Source organism: Amblyraja radiata, chromosome 3 (genome assembly GCF_010909765.2).
Source record: "Amblyraja radiata isolate CabotCenter1 chromosome 3, sAmbRad1.1.pri, whole genome shotgun sequence".
In the NCBI taxonomy this organism is placed as follows: domain Eukaryota; kingdom Metazoa; phylum Chordata; class Chondrichthyes; order Rajiformes; family Rajidae; genus Amblyraja; species Amblyraja radiata.
The window spans coordinates 21,067,597-21,092,602 of record NC_045958.1 but is presented as its reverse complement, the minus strand read 5'-3'; the positions used below and the strand labels follow the sequence as shown (position 1 = coordinate 21,092,602).

Sequence of the window (25,006 nt, the reverse complement as noted above, 5' to 3'; positions counted from 1 at the left end):
CATAGTAAGAGCATTGATTTGCCGTTAAAATGAATTCTGTAATAACGTGTCAACGGTAGCAGTGACAATCGAACACTGCGGTTTTAATGTTTCACGTGTTCACAATTTAATTAATCCATCCGAGGTGCATAGGGTGATCAGCGCAGGATGAATAGATTGGAGTGGGGGAGATGGGAAGGGGAGCACAGGGGATGTCAGTGAGGACTGAATAGAGGCGGGAATGGGGATCAGTGCGGGATGTAGAGGAGGGGTCCCAGGATGTGGGGAGGGGGAGAGAGGGGGAGGGGGAGGGGGGGGGGGGGGGAGGGGGAGAGGGGGAGAGAGAGAGGGAGAGAGAGGGAGGGGAGAGAGGGAGGGGGGGAGAGAGAGAGAGAGAGGGAGAGAGAGAGAGGGAGAGAGAGAGAGAGAGAGAGAGAGAGAGAGAGAGAGAGAGAGAGAGAGAGATGAGAGAGAGAGAGAGAGAGAGAGAGAGAGAGAGAGAGAGAGAGAGAGAACGAGAGGGAGAGAGAGAGGACGAGAGAGAGACGAGGAGAGAGAGAGGGAGGGTGAGGTGGGGAGGAAGGAGGGTCAGCGCTCCTCGGACAACATCGTCCCGCTGCCTTGGCCGTTGGGATTTCCTCGCCACCGCCTCCCTCCTCCGGCAACCAACAGCAAGGTGCGGGGCAGAGCGGTGCAGCTCAAAGATCCTACAGCTATAGGATCTATGGTGCAGCTGCTTCAGAAGTGTCGCAGCGAACGACGGCTCCCGCACAGCAGCAGCAGCGGCCGCGACAGCAATTCCGCCAACGATGATTAACGGCGAAAACCGCTTAAAAAAAAAACCTCCCGCACGCAGAGGCCTCCCCCTCCCTCCCTCCTCCCGGCCTCGGCGTGCGGGAGTTTTTTTTTTTTAAAGCGCTGTTAGCGGCAAAGATCCTATAGCGGAGCTCTGCTATAAGATCTTTGGTTAGCGGGTTTGCAGGCAGCGGCCCTTATCAGGGCGGGCGGGGGGCGGGAGGAGGAGGAGATGGAGCCGCTCTGCAGGGCCCGTCATTTGCTGCGACCCTTCGTCAACCCGCACCTAGTATCTTTGCCCCGCAATACAGCCGTCACCGCCGACACAAAACGTCGCGTTCCTTTTCTCCAGAGATGCTGCCTGACCCGCGGAGTTACTCCAGTTTTTTATATCTATCTTTGGTACAAACCAGTATCTGGTTGCCAAGCCGGGCAAAATGACTCGGTGTTTAAGTTGCCCGGCGGCGCTTTGAGTGGTCAATGGCACCTGGGCAACCGTTAATTTCGAGCCCTGTTAGGTCAAGCAAATGTAAACTTAAGATGGTGATTGGGATGGCAGTCAAGCATGCTGCACAGTCCTGGATGGTAACAAGCTTTTCAAGTGTTGTAGAACTGGATAAACTGGACAACATTTCCTCATACTCTTGGGTTGCGACTTGGAGATGGAGAATAGGATCCGGAAGTGAAGAGGTGAGCTGATAACTGAAAGATACCCAGCCTCTGACCAGTATTAAAGTAGACAGACGTCAGGTTCTGATCATCGTTCGCAAAATCATTCATCGGAGAAATGTAACAATGTAATACAGGTGCTGCTGAATGTCAGTGCTAAGTGGCTAGATGCTCTCTTGTCAGAATGAAGATATTCTGTGTGGTACAAGTATTACTTATTAGTTCACAACCCTTGCCCGAGTGTTATCTTAGACTCACTAAGTGCACATATGATCTGCTTTGAATTTTTTTTTTTTTAAGTACTGCAAATTAATTTGGAACATTGTGCTAGGATTAGCAGACATCTCCATTTCTGACCTTATGAAAGTTTAATGATGAGTATATGAAGATAGTTGGCCCAAATATTCTCATATTTCTTTTGATAAAGGAGACTACCATTTGACCCAACTAGCATATGCTTTTCCCATTTAATTTGCCTCTTATTTTTCACATCCCGATTAACTCCCTCCGATAGTCCTATCACACAACTACAGTTGAGGGGTTTCAGTGAAACAAAGCAACCATGGGAAATCCTCATGGTCAGCGGGAGAAATCTCACATAGAGAGCACCAGAGGTCAGATTTGGACCATCAGAGCCGCGATCATTTTCTGCTGCTTCTCTCTACCAATAGACAATAGGTGTAGGAGTAGCCCATTTGGCCCTTCGAGCCAGCACCGCCATTCAATGTGATCATGGCTGATCATCCCCAATCAGTACCCCGTTCCTGCCTTCTCCCTATATCCCCTGACTCCGCTATTTTCAAGAGCCCTATCAAGCTCTCTCTTGAAAGCATCCAGAGGACCAGCCTCCACCGCCCTCTGAGGCAGAGAATTCCAGAGACTCACCACTTTCTGTGAGAATAAGTGTTTCCTCGTCTCCATTCTAAATGGCTTACTCCTTATTCTTAAAGTTATCTGACAAACTCCTACAGTGAAGTCTTGGGGCTGACAGAACCTTCTTCAAGTAAACCACAACCATTTTTCCTTTGTGACATTGAAAGGCTAAAGGCAGACCACAAATCCAGTCTCAACAGACACGGAATCTCAACAGTAGCTCTTAGCATCCGAATGAAAAGGCAGATGAAGAAAGCAGTTTTGAGTGGAAGTGGATGGAATAAAAAGAATTCTTAAGAGGTGTCACCAGACATCAGATTATGTTTTCCCATATTTTCCTTCAAATGTAGCTCAACATTGAGAGTCAATAGGCTACCTTCCTAAATTTGAAAGAGAAAATGTATTAATTTGCATATTGTGCTTTCGAAACTATGGTCAGCACCTTCACAAGAAAATGGGAAAAAGGTAGGGAATAGGGGGAATCAAACCCATGCTTTACATTTACTTCTCTAGGATCCCACTCGAAGAAATAAAATTCAAAATTGTGCAATTAATCAACCAATCTAACTTGCTGTGGGTGTAAACCAACATAACTCACTCCTAATTTTTTTTAAATTGTTTTAGAAGAACACAAGAGGGAAGTGATACCATTACACGCTCTATTTTTACATAGAAACATAGAAATTAGGTGCAGGAGTAGGCCATTCGGCCCTTCGAGCCTGCACCGCCATTCAATATGATCATGGCTGATCATCCAACTCAGTATCCCGTACCTGCCTTCTCTCCATACCCTCTGATCCCCTTAGCCACAAGGGCCACATCTAACTCCCTCTTAAATATAGCCAATGAACTGGCCTCGACTACCCTCTGTGGCAGGGAGTTCCAGAGATTCACCACTCTCTGTGTGAAAAAGGTTCTTCTCATCTCGGTTTTAAAGGATTTCCCCCTTATCCTTAAGCTGTGACCCCTTGTCCTGGACTTCCCCAACATCGGGAGCAATCTTCCTGCATCTAGCCTGTCCAACCCCTTAAGAATTTTGTAAGTTTCTATAAGATTCCCTCTCAATCTCCTAAATTCTAGAGAGTATAAACCAAGTCTATCCAGTCTTTCTTCATAAGACAGTCCTGACATCCCAGGAATCAGTCTGGTGAACCTTCTCTGCACTCCCTCTATGGCAATAATGTCCTTCCTCAGATTTGGAGACCAAAACTGTACGCAATACTCCAGGTGTGGTCTCACCAAGACCCTGTACAACTGCAGTAGAACCTCCCTGCTCCTATACTCAAATCCTTTTGCTATGAAAGCTAACATACCATTCGCTTTCTTCACTGCCTGCTGCACCTGCATGCCCACTTTCAATGACTGGTGTACCATGACACCCAGGTCTCGCTGCATCTCCCCTTTTCCTAGTCGGCCACCATTTAGATAATAGTCTGCTTTCCTGTTTTTGCCACCAAAATGGATAACCTCACATTTATCCACATTATACTGCATCTGCCAAACATTTGCCCACTCACCCAGCCTATCCAAGTCACCTTGCAGTCTCCTAGCATCCTCCTCACAGCTAACACTGCCCCCCAGCTTAGTGTCATCCGCAAACTTGGAGATATTGCCTTCAATTCCCTCATCCAGATCATTAATATATATTGTAAATAGCTGGGGTCCCAGCACTGAGCCTTGCGGTACCCCACTAGTCACTGCCTGCCATTGTGAAAAGGACCCGTTTACTCCTACTCTTTGCTTCCTGTTTGCCAGCCAGTTCTCTATCCACATCAATACTGAACCCCCAATGCCGTGTGCTTTAAGTTTGTAAACTAATCTCTTATGTGGGACCTTGTCGAAAGCCTTCTGGAAGTCCAGATACACCACATCCACTGGTTCTCCCCTATCCACGCTACTAGTTACATCCTCGAAAAATTCTATAAGATTCGTCAGACATGATTTACCTTTTGTAAATCCATGCTGACTTTGTCCAATAATTTCACCACTTTCCAAATGTGCAGCTATCCCATCTTTAATAACTGATTCAAATTACATTATTTATTATCATTAATATCTTAGCAAAATCATTCAAATAATTTTGGGAAGAGTTCAATTCATAATAACATTCTTTTATCAAATATTCTGCTACATACTTCTTTCTATAGACTTGATCTTTAGACTTACTTCCACCTTACTCTTGACATTACACTGCCTTACTGGCTTTGACTAGGCTACATTCATTGGTCTTAGAGTTTTAACATTTTCAAAAGTCCAGAGCAAGTACAGGCCATGGCCAGGGTAACAAACTACTTTTGTTTCTGAAGACATTCATGTGGAGTTTGTCCTTAAATTGGAAAATACACAAAAATCACAGAATATGCCAATTAAACCTCCACAGTATTGTGATGAGTGGCATAAAAAACACATAAAATGTTAAGAACAATTACTAAAAGTGGAGAGGACACTAGGTCTCCTGTTTGCAGCAAGGAATGTATGTACATATTTGTTGGACGTGGTTTAATATTATGGGAGTTCATACATATGTATAGATATTCATAAGTTGGACATTCATAACCCGAGGACAACCTATTTTAAACATTCATATGACGTCATTCAAATGGTGCAAACCTGTACCGTCAACCTGCCGATAACTGCAAGTCATGACAATCAGGAACATTGGAAGGTATAAAGCCAATTTTATTTTATTGCCTTGCAGTCAGAAAATAGATCTAAAAAGGCAAAATTAGGAAGTGTTGAGCTAATTTTAGAGAAAGAGCCATCATTAATACTTTTAAAAGTATTTAATAGTTTTAAATACTTACTCCAATAGTACTGATCTCTGATCCCAGAACTGGTCGATCCGAAGATGAAGATTCAGACTTTGTCTTGGACAACTTTACTCGCTCAGCGACCTATCAATTACGGAAGGACGGTCAAGAGTTAGCAGTTGCCTTTTACCCAACCTACAAATCTGGCATCGTACAAGCCCAGCATCTTACAAAATCAGTTCACAATATTGAATTATATCCTTTAATTCTATGCAACAATCAATAATTCAGGAATATTCCCTTTCTCCAGTAGAAATATCTGTGTCTCCATGGCTGCTCTATGATTTTCCCCAAGATAGAAATATCAAACTTTCAGAAGTTAATTGCTAAGCTTATGCAATAGCCACAGAATGACAGCAGACAATGTGGAGGATAATGAGGCCATTAAAACTCACCTTCGCAATTGGGATATCATTACTGCTACTACTGGTGCTAAGTTCACCAGTACTGGGGTTGACCGGCCGATTGGTTACAGCCAACCGACTTGGACTAGCTGGGCCAGTTGCTTGCAAACTTTGTAAGCGGGTCTGCAGCTCTCGAACCTGAATTAGAAACAAAGCCATGAATTGGCTATAAATATTTCACTATAATTATAGCAATAAAGATAGGTTTCCAACTAATTCTCCAAAAGACTGCATCCATTCGCCAAGGATTTTTTGACCTAATCAGCTGATTTTGCCTATTTATATGGAAAAAGCTTTGAATTTGCCATCCATACATAGAGATTGGCACAAACCTAAGTCTGAGGTTATTCATTAGCAAAAATGGACTGTTGGACATGAGGTCCTGCTAACAGTTATCAGTCATTTGCAGAACAATTCCCGAGTGAATTCTCAAATTTGCTATATCCTGATTAGTGGTTTAAGTATTCAGAGTGGAAAATTAGGTTTTGATACTCAACATTTCTTAGCTACGGCAATAGAACATAGAACATAAACGGTAGTGGACAGGAACAAGCCATTCAACGATAAAATGAGGCATCAGCCCAACATAAGAACATGTGAAAAGGAAAAGAATCATTTCAGTCTGATCTGTCGGTCAAGATCAGTTTCCCTTCTACCTCTTCACTATTTTTCGATGCACTCCTCTTATTCCCTTATTCAACTCAAATCTATTGATCTCGATTTTGAATGAAGTCGAGTGAGCCTCCACTACCCTGAAGGTAGAAGAAAATTCCAAGATTCCCCATTCTCTGGGTGAAGACATTTCTCCTCTGCTCAATCTAAAATGGCCTACTATTCTAAGACTGTGTTTGAAGAGCAAGGCCAATTGGTGACAAGGCCTTGAAAGATGAAATGTGGTGAAAGATCAAAACAAACATTTAGTTGAACTACAAGCCCTATTAACTGCTCTGTAAGACTGATGCAAAGCAAATCCCCACTCCACCTTTGACAGCTTTCAGCATTTGTCTGAAGAATATATAATACAAGGAGGATCCTCTTTGAAGAGCCATCCAATCATCACGATATTCTACTTCAGTGTCATTTACCAGCACTATCCCACTTTTTAAATTTCTTTAGTCTCCTCAGCCAGAAACATCCCGTGTCTTGTCCATCAATCCCTTAAACAATTTTAAGTTGCAATGAGATCACCTCTCATCCTCAATTCTAAAGCCTACAGTAAATTTGAAAAACAGAAGCAAATTCTAAAAAAAATACCATAGATTGAATGGCAATTGTTCCAGTAATCATTGGCACCTGTTGCAGTCAATGACAACTGATAAATACCAACGGCTGGATTTGGGTTTGTCAGAGGGCCTTGAACTTGCCTTCTGACCAAATTGGGTATTGGTTCTGACAGTCATGTTCGAAGCATTCTGAAAGGACAACTCCATTAGAGTTAACTTTCCCTAATTGTTCCTTATAAATTATGCTTTTTCATAGATTTGCATACTTTTCCATCCTGACACTGCAGTTGCCAGAATGATCAGTTTTGTCACCCTTTGGGAGTTAGACGAGAACTTTGTCAGAATAGAAATCCTCTGCCTTTAACCATAGCTTCCTATTTCTTTCCTATTCTTTTTCTGTCTCCTTTTTATTGTTAAAATAAAAATAATAAGAAGCTGTACATGAATTGTAACATGTCAATATATACTAGGTATCTATGGTACCATATTATTGTACTTACTTCTAATAAAAATAAAAATAAAAAACCATAGCTTCCAGTGTTGGGTCAATGTATTATTGACCAACGTTATGGTATTGTGGTAACAACTTTAACTTGCTGGTTCCAAATTAAAGCAAGCCAGACAATTATGTATGTTTAGCCCACAAATAGTTGTTATGATGCCAGACTAGCTTATTCTTGGCAGTGAAAATACCCCATAAAAATCCCAGCTGTCCATTACTGTGGGCATCCCACTCAAGATGGTGATATCCACATCAGAATGGTTGCTGTTGGGACTGTCTGCAAGTGTAGTGCAAGACAAAAGGCTGCCCACAACACACTACCAGCATCAGGTGGGTAACTACGGTCATAGAGTCAGAGTGGAATTAACACATGGAAACAGCCCCTTTGGCCACCTGGAGCACACTAATCAACCACCATATATTTATACCAGTTCTACATTAATTCCATGTTTATTCTCTCTACATCCATATAAACCACCAGATACTACCACTCAGTAGAGGCAATTAACCCACCAACCGGCATATCTTTGGGAAACGGGAGGATACCCACAGAGGCAACAACCGAGGTTAGGGTCTCTGGCGCTGTGAGGCAGTGGCTCTACTAATTGCATCATTGTCCTTCCATTTAGCAGAGGAGGCTCGGGAGGGATCACTGCTAGAATGCAGAACCAGGACTGATGCAGTGAGTGGGGAAATGATCCTATTACAATTAAAGATAAGGGAAATCTCATGAAGAATGACAGAGATACTAAAAGAATAAAAGACATTTGGAATGGGACAGATCAGAATGTGTGGATCGATTGAAAGAAAACAATAAAACAGGTTTTCTTGAATACTAAGTAGTGATGACAAAATCTGGAATTTGGGTACTTATCTATCAAGCTCATTGTTGGGGACTTTTGGCAGATTTTAAATGCTTCACCTCTTTTCAAGTATATAAATTACCCGTTCTCCCTGACATAGGATTTTTAATAGAATATATACTTGCCCTCCGACGCAATCGATCTCTTTCTTCACGAATAGCATTCATGGTGGCCTTTGTTCTGTTGAGGTCTTCCTCTTTGCTACACAGCATAGCAGTGAGGCTTTCATTTTCTTCCCGAAGAGTTGCTAACTCCTTATCCCATCGCAACCTCTCTTCAGCAAGCGTTGGATAAAAATCACTTCCCAGAACTCCCTCAATCTCTTCTACGGTCTATTTAAATTGTTTGTTGAAGTACAAACAAAATTATTGCAAGTGATGTTAAATAAATTAGTTCAATTATTGGAAAAAGACAGATCTCCAATCTATGTAAAAAAAATCAAATTATATTTGTTTAGGTGACTGGTACGTTGGAAACAAAGAAAAATCCCTACAACCCAAGGAAAGGTTGGATGGAATCCTTGATATTCTTATGGAATTCAGCTTTTCTCTATTCAGAATGACAGGATTACTGACAAGGTAGGTATCTCATTAACTCAAGCAATGGATTAGATCATATGATCAAGCCCTGGAGTGAGCTTCTTAGCACCAGTGAGTGAAGTTGGCACTAGATTGGTGAATAAATGTAATATTAACATGCAAACAACGAAAAGGAAAATACCTCAAAGAATCCAGGCCATCCCAAACCTCAGCTACATGTTTCAAAAGATGCTTAAAATAATACATTTACCATTTCTATACCTGTCAACAATTTCAAAACTTGAATTTGTTTTTAATGTAACATCAAATGTAGAGCCATTTTGTACATAGAAAGAACTCACGAAAATCAGTAAGATAAAATACCAGATAATTTGCTTTGGTTAGCATTGGTCGAAACAGAAATTCATGTTGGAATTATAAAATTGTCTTGCTTTCCTTTTATTGAAATTTGTTAAAGGGATAAGCACTGGAGAAATTTAATTGTAAAAGACTACAATCCAAATTAATATGATAATGGGAACGAAAAAGAACCTTTTACGAGACAATGACAAAAACATCAAGATCAGGTGTAAAGTCACAAGAGAAGGCAAATACTTATATTGCAGCAATGAGAACATGCTTGAGGGTCAGCAGGACAGGCAGTGTCCATCGACACGGGTTATTTTACATTTTGTGTCAAGATGTAACAGGATTGAGAGGGGAGATAGCTGGTATAAGTTGGTGAGAGGGGGATGATTGATGGTCAGTAAGTTAAGTGGCCTTGAGATGGGTAGATATAACCATATGGGAGAGAGGAGGGGAAACAAAACTGGGTTACTGAGGGGTATGTGTGAGAGAACCTGTGTGAATCAGGGAGAGAAAGGGAAACAGAGGGTGCAGTTTACCCCAAATCAGGAAATTCAGCCTTCAGACCGTTAGGCTGCAGATTAACTGGTTCACTAGCCTGCGTTCAGCCTCACTCCAGCAGTGAAGGGCAAGTTCAGGGAGGTCAGTGTGGGAATGGAAGGGAAGTTGACATGACATGCAACCAGGAGCTCAAGATAGCCATGAGGACAGCACACAAATGCTTGGCAGTTTTTAATTCTAGATCAGGTATTAGCAGTCACCTAATTGGTGTTGTCTAGAAGTTACTTAGTAAATAGCACCACTGTCAATGCATCCACAATAAAACAGAACAACTAAACACAACTTTTAATTATGTGCCTAGAAACTAAAACAGCAAAGCATTGTTCTCAACTCTGTTAGTCGAAAAAGGCTTCCTCAACAGGGTTTTCTTTAAAATTTGAGATGCAGTTATCATTGCCATATGAATAGATTAACCGGAAAGCCAACTGTTTGTGAAGTTAAAGTGAATGAATACCTTTATAGCTAGGTCACAGTGCTCACTGGCTGTAGTAAGTTGCTCAATATGTCTGTCTACTTCTGCCACTGACAGATTGCAGCTGCTCTTCTTCCGTCCACAAACAACATTTTCCAGTCCAGTCAACACCCTCTGGAGCTCTGAATTGAGATCACTACAGGTATCTAAAACAAAATAAAAAGTGTATTCATTTCATCATTACCACTGGCAGCTATATAAACACTATGTGAATGATGCATAGACTATAGAGTTTGTACGTGCTCCCTGTAACCGTGTGTTTTCTGTGGGTGCTCCGGTTTCCTCCAACTTTCCAAAAGCATGCAGGTGTGTAGGCTAATTGGTTTTTATAAACTATCCCTTGTGTGCGGGATCAAACTAGTGTACGGGTGATCTCTGGTCGGCATGGACTCGGTGGTCTGAAGGGCCTGTTTCCATGCCGTATCTCTAAACTAAACTATATGCAACCAATATTTTGTGAAGCCAATATGATGTGATACTGCCAACATTTTGGGTGGAACCCCCAACTCAAAAAGTGCACTGAAAGTCGTAGTAAAGATTTACAGTTGTAAAGTTGTTAACAACTGGTGAATAGATGTTCATTAAAAAGTAAGAATTTCATTGTTCCATTTTGCAAACATTTGACTTGACAAGACAATACAATACAAATTTATCGTCATTTGAACTGCAAAAGAGGTTCAAACGAAATTTAGTTTCTGCAATCATACAACAAGAAAAGAACCAAGACACACAGCCAACACAGTTTACACAAACACCCATCCTCCTTCTCACTGTGATGGAAGGCAAAGTCTTGTCTCTCCCCTGTGTTCCATTTCTTCTCTTGGAAAACTGCAGTTGTACAGGGTCTTGGTGAGACCACACCTGGAGTATTGCGTACAGTTTTGGTCTCCTAATCTGAGGAAAGACATTCTTGCCATAGAGGGAGTACAGAGAAGGTTCGCCATACTGATTCCTGGGATGGCAGGACTTTCATATGAAAAAAGACTGGATAGACTCAGCTTGTACACGCTAGAATTTAGAAGATTGAGGGGGGATCTTATAGAAACTTACAAAATTCTTAAGGGGTTGGACAGGCTAGATGCAGGAAGATTATTCCCGATGTTGGGGAAGTCCAGAACAAGGGGTCACAGTTTAAGGATAAGAGGGAAGTCTTTCAGGATCGAGATGAGAAAATCATTTTTTACACAGAGAGTGGTGAATCTGTGGAATTCTCTGCCACAGAAGGTAGTTGAGGCCAGTTCATTGGCTATATTTAAGAGGGAGTTAGATGTGGCCCTTGTGGGTAAAGGGATCAGGGGTTATGGAGAGAAGGCAGGGATGGGATACTGAGTTGGATGATCAAGTTCAAGTTCAAGTGAGTTTATTGTCATGTGTCCCTGTATAGGACAATGAAATTCTTGCTTTGCTTAAGCACACAGAAAATAGTAGGCATTTACTACAAAACAGATAAATGTGTCCATATACCATGATATAAATATATACACACATGAATAAATAAACTGATAAAGTGCAAATAGCAGAAAGTGGTTATTAATAAGTTTTGTCCGAGCCAGGTTTAATAGCCTGATGGCTGTGGGGAAGTAGCTATTCCTGAACCTGGTTGTTGCAGTCTTCAGGCTCCTGTCCCTTCTACCTGAAGGTAGCAGGGAGATGAGTGTGTGGCCAGGATGGTGTGGGTCTTTGATGATACTGCCAGCCTTTTTGAGGCAGCGACTGCGATAAATCCCCTCGATGGAAGGAAGGTCAGAGCCGATGATGGACTGGGCAGTGTTTACTACTTTTTGTAGTCTTTTCCTCTCCAGGGCGCTCAAATTGCCGAACCAAGCCACGATGCAACCGGTCAGCATGCTCTCTACTGGGCACCTGTAGAAGCTAGAGAGAGTCTTCCTTTACAAACCGACTCTCCGTAATCTTCTCAGGAAGTAGAGGCGCTGATGAGCTTTTTTGATAATTGCGTTAGTGTTCTCGGACCAGGAAAGATCTTCAGAGATGTGCACGCCCAGGAATTTGAAGTTCTTGACCCTTTCAACCATTTGGGGCTGTGGGTCCCCCTCCTACTCCTTCCAAAGTCCACAATCAGTTCCTTGGTTTTGCTGGTGTTGAGGGCCAGGTTATTGCGCTGGCACCATATGGACAGTTGCTCGATCTCCCTTCTATATTCTGACTCATCCCCATCAGTGATACACCCCACAGTAGTGGTGTCGTCAGCGAACTTGATGATGGAGTTCGCACTGTGGTTGGCTACGCAGTCATGGGTATAGAGTGAGTACAGCAGGGGGCTGAGATTGAGGTGCTCCCGTGCTGATTGTTATCGAGGCTGACACATTTCCACCAATACGAACAGACTGTGGTCTGTGGATGAGGAAGTCGAGGATCCAGTTGCAGAGGGATGCGCAGAGACCCAGTTCTGCGAGTTTGGTAACCAGTTTGGAGGGGATGATTGTGTTGAATGCCGAGCTGTAATCGATGAATAACAGCCTGACATATGAGTTTTTGTTGTCCAAGTGGTCCAGTGCGGAGTGGAGGGCCAGCGAGATCGCTTCCATCCATCTGACCCTATGATCAGCCATGATCATATCGAATGGCGGTGCAGGCTCGAAGGGCCGAATGGCCTACTCCTGCACCTATTTTCTATGTTTCTATGTAAACACTTATTTTAAAGTGGAAATGAGAACAACTCAAGCTATTAAAAAAGGTACAAGCATTTAAAAAACATAAGAAAATAGAGTAGGTGAATCATACAGTACAAAAAGGCCCGTCAGCCCAACTTGCCCATGACAACCAAGTTGCCAACTGAGCTCGTCCAACTTGCCTGCACATGGTCCCTATCCCTCTCGACTTTTCCTATCTGTCGACCTGCCCAATTGTCTTTTAAATGTCAAAATTGCATCCTCCTCCACTACCTCCTCTGGCAGCTCATTCCAATTGTACACCACCATGCGTGCGATAAAGTTGCCCTTCAAATCCCTTCTAAATCTTTCCCCTCAACTTTAAACCTAAATCCAAGCCCACTAATTTTACTCTACCCTATCCTGGCAAAAAGGCTTTAGCTATTTATCTTAGCTCTCATAATTTATATATGTCTATACAGTCAGCCCAGCACTTCCTTTGCTACAAGGAAGACAAACCCAGCCTACCCAAACTCTTCTCACAGTGGTATGGGTCACTTCAGGTAGTCCCTGCATTCCCTCTCTCTCTCTCTATTCCTCCCCCACCCAAGTAGCACTAGCTTTTCATTTTCACCCTATCATCATCATCGGCGGTCACTCAAAACGAGCATGACTGTCCTCTCAATGGAGGACACCTGTGCGTGACATTGTTTAACGAGGGGAGACTGGTGCACAGACAGCCACCACACGGTCCTTGACAGATCTGGGTCAGAATCCAGTGGCATGGAATTCAAGACGACTGGGGACCCTTTTCTGCTGCAGCCTTCATCCACCTTCCCAGCCGTTGTGACGCTCCACTAGTCAGCCATCATCCTCTGCCTGTTCCACCGTTGAGGTCTTGGTTGAATTGCTCTTTGTCAGAGATCTCCCCCTCGACCTTACCGCCATGGGTGACCTTACCAGCAGCATAGCTCCAGACGGCATCGCTCTCAGGATCTCAGAACCACACAAGCTTCTCCACCACGACAAGGTGACAATCCACCCTATAAAGAGCTTACAATGGCCTGTTTCCTTTATCATCATTACTCTTTTGCATATCTTTCATTCATTGTTCCTTATCTCACCATATCACTGTCTATATCTCGTTTTGCTTATCCCTAACCAGTCTGAAGAAGGGTATCGACGTAAAACATGACCCATTCCTTCTCTACAGAGAAGCCTCCTGTCCCGCTGAGTTTCTCGAGGTTTTCGTGTCTTTCCTCTTATATTCATATTGGACAGACAGACAGACAGACAGACAGACAGACAGACAGAGACAGACAGACAGACAGACAGACAGACAGACAGACAGACAGACAGACAGACAGACAGACAGACAGACAGACAGACAGAGGTCGTTTGGAATATCATCACTACACCCTAGATTATGGATGGACCATTCAGCTGGGAAGAAGCTGTCCTGAATCTGGCTGTACGTGCCTTCAAGTTTTTGTATCTTCTGAATGTCCAGGGTGATAAAGATCCTTGATTATGCTGGATACATTTCCGAGGCAGTGTGAAATGATGGGGAGGCTGGTCCAGGTGATGTATGCTGCTATTTCATGTGGACATGGGCAGAGCTGTTCTCCAACCAAGCTGTGAAGCAACCCGATAGGATGCTTTCTCCGGTGCATCTGCTGAAGTTGGTAAAAGCATTGGAGACATGCTAAACCTCCTTTGTCTCCCGAGGAAGTAGAAGCATTGGTGTTCTTTTTTGGCTGTAGCCGCGATGTGTTTGTTCCACTACAAATTGTTGGTGATATTTATGCCTCCGTACTTGACCATTTCCACTTTAGTACCATTGATGCTGTTTGGGGCATATACTCCACCTTGCTTTCTGATCTCAATTACTAGCTTCTTCGTCTTGCTGAAATTGAAGGAGAGCATGTTGTCTTGACAACATATTACAAAGCCCTCTCTCGCTCTCTCTCTCTCCTTCCTGTACTCCATCTTGTTATTGTGCGAGATCCAGGCCACCATGGCGGTACCATCAGCAAACTTGTAAATGGAGTTAGAGCAAAACTTGGCTGCACTGTCGAGAGTGTATAGGGAGTATAGTAAGGGGTTGAGAACGCACGCTTGCAAAGCACTGCTGTTGAGAATTATCATGGGGGATGTTTTGTCATCTATATCTCAAATCCTCAGTAACATCCTTGTAATCTTATTTGCACCCATTCTAGTTTAATTACATCCTTCCTACAGCAGGGCAGCTGGGACTGTAATATTACTCCAAATATTGCCTTACCAATGACTTCTACAGATCTAACATAGCTCCTGTGCTCACTGATGAAGGCAAGCATGCCAAATGCTATCATCAACACACTGTCTCTAGGTGTCACTACTTGCAGTTCTAAATAGCAAACCCCATATCACCTGGTCCTGGACTGCCCGGCCTTCAATTTCTGTGAGATCCTATTATTGTGTGGGCCTAACTGACCCACTCTCTCCTTATAAATCAGTCTTACTATCCCAGAAATCAATTAGTCTAGTCAACTAATGTACTCCTTCACTGCTAGAATATCCTCTGTGCTATGTGAAATGGTCACCCAATCTGTGTTTGATTTCTCCAATGTAGTGGCCATATTGTGAACAGAGTGTTGTCTCCTCGTACAATGCTTACAACCCAGCGGTATGAATATTGATTTCTATAATTTCAAGTAATCGTTGAATCCCCTCTCCCTCCGTCCCTCCCCCACCCTAGTTGTTGTAATAGATTCACCATCGCCCTGGTGAGTTTCATTGTCTGTTGCCCGTTCTCACCTAGCCCACAGCTAACAATGACCTCTTTACTTTATCATCCTCACTTTTTTTTGCATGTCCTTCATTAATTTGTTCTATCTCTCTCTATATTTCTGTCTGTATCTCTCATTTCCCTTTCCCCTAACTCTCAGCCTGAAGAAGGGTCTTGACCTGAAACGTTGCCTGTTCCTTTTTCCAGAGATGCTGCCTTACCCCGTTGAGTTAATCCAGATGTTTTTGTGTCTATCTTTGGATTAAACCAGCATCTGCAGTTCCTTCCTATACAATTTTTCCCCCATCTGGCAGTGGAGGACATGCCAGCCTGACCTGCTGGGCATGTCTTCTTGCTCTGCATTTTGTAACTACCATTGTCTATGTTCTGACCCTCAAACTGCTCCCATTCACTCAATGAGCAGATCAGGTGGGGTTTTTTTATAAGTATGATCCCAGGGATAATTGGATTCATGTATGATGAGCGTTTAACAGCATTGGGCCTGTACTTGCTGAAGATTAGACGGATGTGAGAGGACCTAACTGAAACTTAGCAAACAGTGAAAGGCCTGGATAAAGTGGATGTGGAGAGGATATTTCCACTAGTGGGACTCTAGAATCAGAGGGCATAGCCTCAGAATAAAAGGACGTATCTTTAAAAAGGAAATCGCACAAAATTGCAGAGAATTATGGACACAACCCAGGCCATCACACAAAACAAACTCCTGTAGCGTGTGTCTTGGAATAAAGCACGGAGTCGTGTTTAGAGAGAGACACCTTTTATTCTGATCCTCCCGGTTGTAGGGAAGACCAAACGAGAGAAAGATGGCACCCAAACCCCAGCCTTTAAAGCCTCCGGCTAAGGGCCGCCTCCGGACTGAACCACTCCTGTGCCGAGGGGTTCGACACTAAGGTGGCACGACCCTTGGGAGCCGCCACAGGACCCCCCCCCAGAACCAGAGGCACGAAACGCACCGGCGGGCGAACGACCCGGCCGGCCCGTGTGCGGAAGTTAGCCGCTCGTGGGGCTTGCGGAGGCATAGGTGGAGGGACAGGACGAGGGACCGGCGGGAGGACAGGTGGAGTGACAGGCGGAGGGAGCCGTGAAGGGGGGCGCCCTCGGGGCCGAGGTTGGGCAACCAGCACCGGCTGGTCAATGTCCAGGTGTGCCGGCTTCAACCGGTCGATCGACACTGCCTCCGGCCGGCCCCCCATGTCCAGGACAAAAGTCGACTGCCCGTGTTCCAGCACTCGGAACGGACCCTCGTACGGCCTCTGGAGTGGAGTCCGGTGGGCATCACGGCGCAGGAAGACGTACGGGCAGTCCCTGAGGGCTGATGGCACGTGTGGGCGAAATGTCCCATGGCGGGACGTCGGGACGGGTGCGAGCCTGCCAACTTGCTCGCGAAGGCGCTGTAGGGTGGATGAGGGCGTTCCCTGCTGCCCCGGCGCCGACGGCACGAACTCCCCGGGCACCGTGAGTGGCGACCCGTAACGAGCTCCGCCGATGATGAGCCCAAGTCCTCTTTGGGAGCAGTCCGGATGCCCAGCATGACCCACGGGTGGTAAGCCGTGGTGTGGTGTAGCCGCACCCCCAGCAAGTGAGCCATGGCTGACCACAGCTCGGAGGTGAACTGTGGCCCCCGGTCTGAGGAGATGTGCGCCGGCACCCCGAAGCGAGCAATCCAGTGCGCGGACAACGCACGAGCACACGTAGCCGTTGAAGTATCGGTCAACGGAATGGCCTCCGGCCACCGCGTGAAGCGGTCCACCATTGTAAGCAGGTGGGTGATGCCCCGGGACGGCGGGAGAGGCCCTACAATGTCTATGTGGAGATGGTCGAACCGCCGGTGAGGTAGACCAAACTCCTGGAGCGGCGCACGGACATGGCGCTGGATTTTTGCCGTCTGGCACGGAATGCAGGTGCGAGCCCAATGGCCAACCTGCTTGCGCAGACCGTGCCACATGAAACGAGCGGCCACTAGTGCCGTTGTCGCCCGGATTGATGGGTGAGCCAGTCCGTGGATCACCTCGAACACCCTCCGGCGCCAGGTGGCAGGGACGATGGGGCGCGGCTGACCGGACGACACATCGCACAGGATTGTTTCTCCCCCAGGACCGAGAGGGACATCCTCAAGGCGGAGGCCGGAGATGGCAGTCCGGTAGGCGGGCACCTCATCGTCCGTGAGCTGTGCCGCCGCCAGAGCAGAATAGTCCATTCCGGGCGCCACCTCGAACACGGCGTTGATAGCGGGCCGGGACAATGCGTCGGCCACCCGGTTGTCTTTCCCCTTGATGTAGCAGATAGATGTCGTGTACTCCGATATATAGGCCAATTGCCGCTGCTGTCGTGCGGACCAGGGATTGGAAACTTTCTGCAGGGCGAAAGTGAGCGGCTTATGGTCGGTGTAGGCGGTGAACGGGCGGCCCTCCAGGAAGTAACGAAAATGGCGCACAGCCAGGTACAGAGCCAGGAGCTCACGATCGAACGCGCTGTACTTGGTCTGCGCACGGTTGAGGTGCCGACTGAAGAAGGCCAGGGGCCGCCAACCTCCGCCCGTCAGCTGCTCCAGCACAGCACCAACCGCCGACTCCGAGGCGTCCACCGTGAGAGCAGTCAGGGCATCTCCCCGCGGGTGTACCAGCAGTACGGCCCGAGCAAGGGCCTCCTTCGCGCCGTCAAAAGCTGCCTCCGCCTCGTGGGTCCACTCAACGCTCTTGTGCTGCCCACCCGCCAGAAGTTGATACAGGGGCCGCATGATGTGGGCCGCGGATGGCACGAAACGATGATAAAACGCCACCATGCCGACAAATTCCTGCAGGCCACGCACCGTGCGTGGGCGGGGAAACCGGCGGATGGCGTCGACCCTGTCAGGCAGGGGAACCGCGCCTTGCGCAGTCACGCGGTGGCCGAGGAAGTCAATTTCATTCACCCCAAAACGGCACTTGTCCAGGTTGATGGCCAAACCATGCTCGCTGAGCCGCTGACAGAGCTGCCGAAGGTGAGTACAGTGTTCCTGTTGCGAGCGGCTGGCCACCAGGATGTCGTCCAGGTACATGAACACGAAATCGAGGCCGCGACAAACCCCGTCCATGAGGCGCTGAAAGGCCTGTGCTGCGTTTTTGAGGCCGAACGGCATCCGAGTAAACTCGTAAAGCCCGAATGGCGTGATGATCGCCATCTTCGGCACGTCATCCGGGTGAACTGGGATCTGATTATAACCCCGTACCAAATCCACTTTGGAAAAAATCGTGGCCCCAGCCAAATGGGCCGTGAAGTCCTGGATGTGGGGTACGGGGTATCGATCCGCTGTTGTTGCCGCGTTCAACCGTCGGTAATCCCCACATGGTCGCCAGCCCCCGCTTGACTTGGGGACCATGTGGAGTGGGGACGCCCAAGGGCTGCTTGAAGGGCGGACGATCCCCAAGGCCTCCATCGTGCGGAATTCCCGCCGTGCCAGACGCAGTTTATCTGGTGGCAGTCGCCGTGCTCGTGCATGGAGTGGTGGGCCGGTAGTCGGGATATAATGCAACACTCCGTGGCTGGGGGTTGCTGATTGAAACTGCGGAGTGAGAATGTCAGGGAACGCAGCCAAGATACGTGCAAATCGGGAGTCCACGGACGCCAGTGGCCGTCCCACCGGTTGATCCACACGCAACGTGATCGGCTCCATCGTAGTGGCGTTGATCAAACGCTGACGTCCGACGTCCACCATGAGGGAATGCGCCCGGAGGAAATCGGCCCCGAGCAATGGTTGGGAGACGTCGGCAATGGTGAAGCTCCATGAGAAATGGCAGGAGCCGAGCACGATGGGAACCATCCGCAGTCCATATGTGCGGATGGGGCTGCCGTTCGCCGCGGTGAGGACGGGCCCCCGCTTACCGGAACGAATGTCGGCCAGCGAAGGGGGCAGGACGCTGAGCTCCGCTCCTGTATCCACGAGGAAGCGGGTCCCGGAGCGCCGATCCCAGGCAAAAAGGCGATGAATTTGGCCGGCCGCCGCGAGGACTATTGGCAGCCGGCCCAGGCGTTTCCCGGGAATGTGCATGGCTGGCGGCATTGTTGTGCTGCAGCACCCCAGCGTTGATGGTAGTAGCACCAACGTCTCCTGTTGGAGTCACTTGGAGCTTGCCTGCTCCTGCTGGTGGTGCCTGCCGCTTGCTGGCGCTGGGCTGCAGGTGCAGTACCCCTCACTGCCGCTGGGGGCGATCGTACGGGCCGTCGGGCTGGAGCTGTCACTCCTTCCACAGCTCCCCCGCCCCACCGGGGGAATTCGGGAGCTGCTGGGGTGACATCATCGGCGTACCTGCTGACGGCGAGCGCGTTGACGTCATCAGGGCGCGTCGACTTCAGCGCGACCCCGTCTCTGCTGACGCCCAGCGCGCTGACGTCATCAGGGCGCGCCATCCACAGGGCGTCGGCGCGCCTCCCGAGGGCCCGAAGGTCGGCAAACGAGACGTCGGTGAGCTGCAGACGAATGTAGGCCGGCAGCAGATGCAGGTATGTATACTCAAACATCAGGCACGGCGTGTGCCCGTCTAGTAGAGCCACCATCTCCTTTAGGAGGGAAAATGGCCGCCGGTCGCCTAGGCCCTCCATATGCAGGAGCCTACCTGCCCGCTCCATCCTACTCAGTCCGTAAATCTGGAGCAGGAGCTCTTTCAGGCCGAGGTATTTATTATTGTCCGGGGGGTCTGCGAGGAAGTCCGTGACCTCTTCAGCCGCATCCTGGTCGAGGGCTCCCACCAGGTAGTAGAAACGGGTGGCATCGACCGTGATGCCCCGCAGGTTGAACTGGGCCTCCGCCTGCTGGAACCAGATGAGCGGCCGGGTGGTCCAGAACTTGGGCAGTTTAACGGAGACCGCGTCCAGAGACAGGGCCAGGCCGGCCTGTGAGGAGGTAGGGCTTTCTCTGTTCTCCATCATGACGCCAATGGAGCGTCGGGGTCACCAATGTAGCGTGTGTCTTGGAATAAAGCACGGAGTCGTGTTTAGAGAGAGACACCTTTTATTCTGATCCTCCCGGTTGTAGGGAAGACCAAACGAGAGAAAGATGGCACCCAAACCCCAGCCTTTAAAGCCTCCGGCTAAGGGCCGCCTCCGGACTGAACCACTCCTGTGCCGAGGGGTTCGACACTAAGGTGGCACGACCCTTGGGAGCCGCCACACTCCCTTCCATTGACTCCATTTACACTTCATGCTGCTTCAGCAAGGCCACCAGCATGGTCAATGATGTATCTCACCCTCTTCTCCCCTCTCCCATCAGCCAAGAGGTACAGGTGTGAAAACACATACCCCCAGATTCAGGGACAGTTTCTTCCCAACTGCTTTCAGGCAACTGAACCATCCTGTCAACAATTAGAGTGCGTTTCTACTATCTACTCATTAGAGACCCTCAGACCATCTTTAATTGGACTTTACAGGATTCTATCTTGCACTAAACATTATTCCCTTTATCATGTATCTGTACACTGTGCATAGCTCAATTGTAATCATGTATAGCCTTTTCATTGACTGGTTAGCATGCAAAAGATTTTTTACTGTACCTCGGTGCACCTGACAATAAATTAAACTGAGATGAAGAGGAATTTCTTTGAGAGGGTGATGAATCTGTGGAGACCAAGTCATTGAGTCTTTTTAAGGTGGAGATTGACAGATTCTTAATTAGGAAGGGTGTCAATGGGGCGAAGGCAGGTGAATGGGGTTGAGAAGGAAAGATTAGCCATGGTTGAATGGTTGAGTAGACCCAATGGGCCAAATGATTCTATTGTTCCTATGACATGAACTATCCTTCGCGGAGGAGGAGCCATCTTGGTGAACGGCTGCTAGCCAGCAGCCGTCCGTCTTAAATTCGTTTTTTTTAATAGTTTTTAGTGAGTCCTGTTTTTTTGTTTGTAGGGGATATGGTCTTTTAATGTGGGGGGGTAGGTGTTACTTTATTTATAGGTCCCTACCTGGTCGGTGTGGCAGCCTTTTTTCCGGGCTGCCCGTCGACCCGTCCTCGTGGCCTACCAGCGGGCTTGGAGCGCCGTTTCTTGGCGGGAACTACCCAGCACCTCGGCCTGGGTGGCGGCACAGCATTGGAGCGCTGGAGCGGAGCGGAGCGGGCGATGCCTTGCCTGGGTCGCCGTGCTGGAGCTCTGGCGAGCTGGACCGCCGTGAGCAACATCTCCGGGCTGCGGGTTTGCGGAGCGGAGAGGCGGCGTGCGGAGAGACGGCGTGCGTAGAGGCGGCAAGGCGGCAGTGCGGAGAGCGGGCGCCGACTATTTCATCTGGAGCCTGGGAGCGCCAAACCGGCGCGGCCTTGTCGGCTTCGGCAGCCGCGGGCTCCAACCAAGAAGCGGCCGTTCCAAGTGGCCCAGCCGCCGAAAGGACTCTCCCGACGCCGGGGCAAGACCACCCGGTGAGAACGGCCAGGGACATCGGGCCTCCGTACAGGCAATTGCGGTGGCCTCAATAGGCCTGACTTTGGGGTGATCATGGGGTGGGGACTGGACATTGTGCCTTCCTCCACAGTGCTATCCACTGTGGGGGGATGATTTTTTTGTCTAATTGTAGTCCTGTAGGTCTGTGTCCAAGATGGCTGCCGTGAAGAGAGAGTGGACGCTGGCGCGCTTTGGCTGCCGCTGCTCTCTTTTCACACTGTGTTTTTGATTTTCTGTTTTTGGATTGAATTCTGTTTTTAATTTGTGTCACTGTGATGTCTTTAATTACTTGTTTTATTCCGATTATATGTTTTTATTCCGATTACTATGTAAGGTGTCCTTGAGATGTATGAAAGGCGCCCATTAAATAAAATTTATTATTATTTATTATGAACTTATAACATTGTTTTCACCATATCCCCATGGTCACCCTAGTTTTATCCTAGCAGAGATAAATCCATCCAACACATTTTCTGCAGATTAACAAACTTCTTTTGTCACCCTTTCAGTCCTAATAGAGGATCTTTGAAATTAAGCATAAACTGATTATCTTCCCACAGATGTACCCCACCCCCCAAAAAAAATCCCTGAAAACCCTGCTGCTGACCAATCTCCTCTTTCTTTAAAATCTTCCAATATGCCATCTTTCACAGAATATGCAGGCAATGCAATAATTCTGTTACAAATTTGCTGGCCAATTCAATTTAGAAATTGGCTGCCCGAAGACGTCCTCACCGATGCAGACCCCGAAGATCCCTGGACGCTGGCTGCCCATCCGGCCCAGCAGCGAGGTGGAGCCTCGGCCAGTCGTGAATCGGCGGTCCCACAACGGATTCCCCGGCAGCTTCCAGCCTTCGCCGAGGTCGCGGCAGCGCAGCCAGTCTCCAACGACACTGACGACAGTGGGTTGAGTCCCTACCTACAGCGGCGGGGTGAAGCCCATTGATGCCGGCCGCCCTGCATGCATCCGGGAGCCGCCATTAAAGGCCCCCACAGCTAGCAGCCAAAATGGCAGCCGCGGCCTACTACCAAATGGCCGCCGCAGTGACTGCAAAAATGGCCGATGTGGCCGGCCGGAAGCAACGCTCGACCTGCTCTGACCGCCGTCAACAGCGCCACCTTCTGGCCAGATGCCGACACGGTGGCCTGACTGCCGCCAACAGCACCACCTTCTGGCCGGATGTCATCGCAGCAGCAGGACCGGCAGCAACAGCGCCACTTCAGGTCGGACGCTGTCACTCCAACCCCCAGTTTTCCAGCATAGCTTCCCATCCTGCACCATGGACAATGGACATTGGGCAATTTGCACTTTTACTGTCCTACCACTTTGGACTTGTTTGCTCACTGTAGTTATTTTGTTTCTTTTCACTTTTTTACACTGTAATGACCTTGCCGGGTTTAGCAATTAGTTTCTTCTTTGTTTGCATTGTTGCCGACGTCTCCCAGCCGTGGCTGGGTGCCTTCATTCTCAGGATACGATTCCCTGCTGGTTGAGGAGACGCGACTGTGCCTCGTCCATCCGGCGGCTTTTGCATTGATCGCTTCGCATCCCTCGCCATACATCCGGGATGGCCCACAGCCGGAGCTTCGACTGCGCCCGCGGGCCCCACTATCCTGACCCACGGCCGGGGTACCTGCGACCCACAGCAGGAGCCACCTTCGACCATGCTTGCACACTTTCTTGCAGAAGGTTAGCGCATCCTCCGGTTCTGGGGGGGGCTCCTGTGGCGTCAGCTGTTACACAGACCACTTACGGTCGAACCCTCGTTAGTGGTTGCGAGGGCTGTCACGTGATGTCATGGTTTAAGGGGAGTTTCCTGCTACATAAGCATATCTCACCTTGAGATCATCCCACTCGACAAGTAGCTGAGCTCGAGACAACACCCTCGCTCAGCTGCAGCAGCATTGACAATATGTTAGTGGACCAAATGTGTATGTATTTCGAACCTATTATGTCTGAATTCACCACGTTTGAAGCCGCTACAATGGCTGACTTACCGAGTGTTTGCAGCATTTTCTGCTTTAACTTCAAATTACCAACATCCCCAGTCTAATTAAACACTTTACCCTTACAGAGTACATATTGGTTATAGTGGTAAAACAGTTGGTGTTGTGTTATTCTTACCGACATCTACAGAGACTAGCATTGACTGGTTCTCAGGTCCAAAGGTCTGATCCTGATCCATGCTTCTAGAATCTTCGTTTGCCTCGTGTTGGCTGTGGCTCAGGTCCGATCGCAAATCTGAACATTCATCTTCTTCTCTGTGGAACACGCAAAATATTTAGACTCAGTAAGGCTGAATTTAGTTCCTGGTCATAAAATATTAATTGAAATATTTAAATAAAAATTCAAAATTCTACAGATGAGAGAATTTATTTTTGCATTAATTCATTCATTTGTGCACCTACTAAAATATATATGACCAATTGTACATTCTGTTCTGGCACTAAAGAGTTTTGGAATTATTACAATAAATTTCAAAAAATGCCAACTTTAACAAAGCTGGAAGGCAAAAAAAGTGAAGTGGCTATAAATATGAATAAAAAGAGAAAACGCTCATTGTTCTCACACCAGCACAATCCAACCTGACATGTTTATCCAACATTTTCACTGTGAAAATTAACTTAAATTTCGAACTCATTATTATCATTATTCCTCAGTGCTGACAGAATTATAGTTTAATTTTTGATTAATCATAAGCAACTTTGTTTAAACATATTCTATACACAAAATTACAACAATCACTCCTCAAGGGTTTCCCAAGTTATCTAATGATCAAAATATATATATATATATTTGGACACAATTAAAGTTTCATTTGTTTGTGTAAAAATTTCTTCCATTTATCCGGCTCATGTTGACATTTTTGTGGTGTTCTTTATGACTTTGATATTAAAATATTGATATTAAAGATAGTATTATTTCAAGGATAATAATTTGCATTTTATGCACACAAATACAAAGTTAATATTAATGCTAATTTAATAATAAAATGTTTGGCAACATTTTATGGTCATTAGTGAGGTGCCACATGACCCACTGACCCTCATCCTGCAAGCATTCAAGAAGGAACTGCAGATGCTGGAAAATCGAAGGTACACAAAAATGCTGGAGAAACTCAGCGGGTGCAGCAGCATCTATGGAAATCCAGCATTTTTGTGTACCA

The 25,006-nt window shown here is 47.2% G+C and overlaps 1 protein-coding gene across 1 annotated transcript in view; it reads right to left on the bottom strand.

Moving 5' to 3' along the window:
• Positions 1–25,006, bottom strand: part of mcc (MCC regulator of WNT signaling pathway) — a 142,553-nt gene that overhangs the window by 36,486 nt on the left and 81,061 nt on the right. The window contains 5 exon segments of the mRNA XM_033017440.1: positions 5,121–5,210; positions 5,522–5,668; positions 8,244–8,450; positions 10,018–10,181; positions 23,965–24,101. Of these exon segments, the coding sequence (XP_032873331.1) occupies positions 5,121–5,210; positions 5,522–5,668; positions 8,244–8,450; positions 10,018–10,181; positions 23,965–24,101 (745 nt within the window).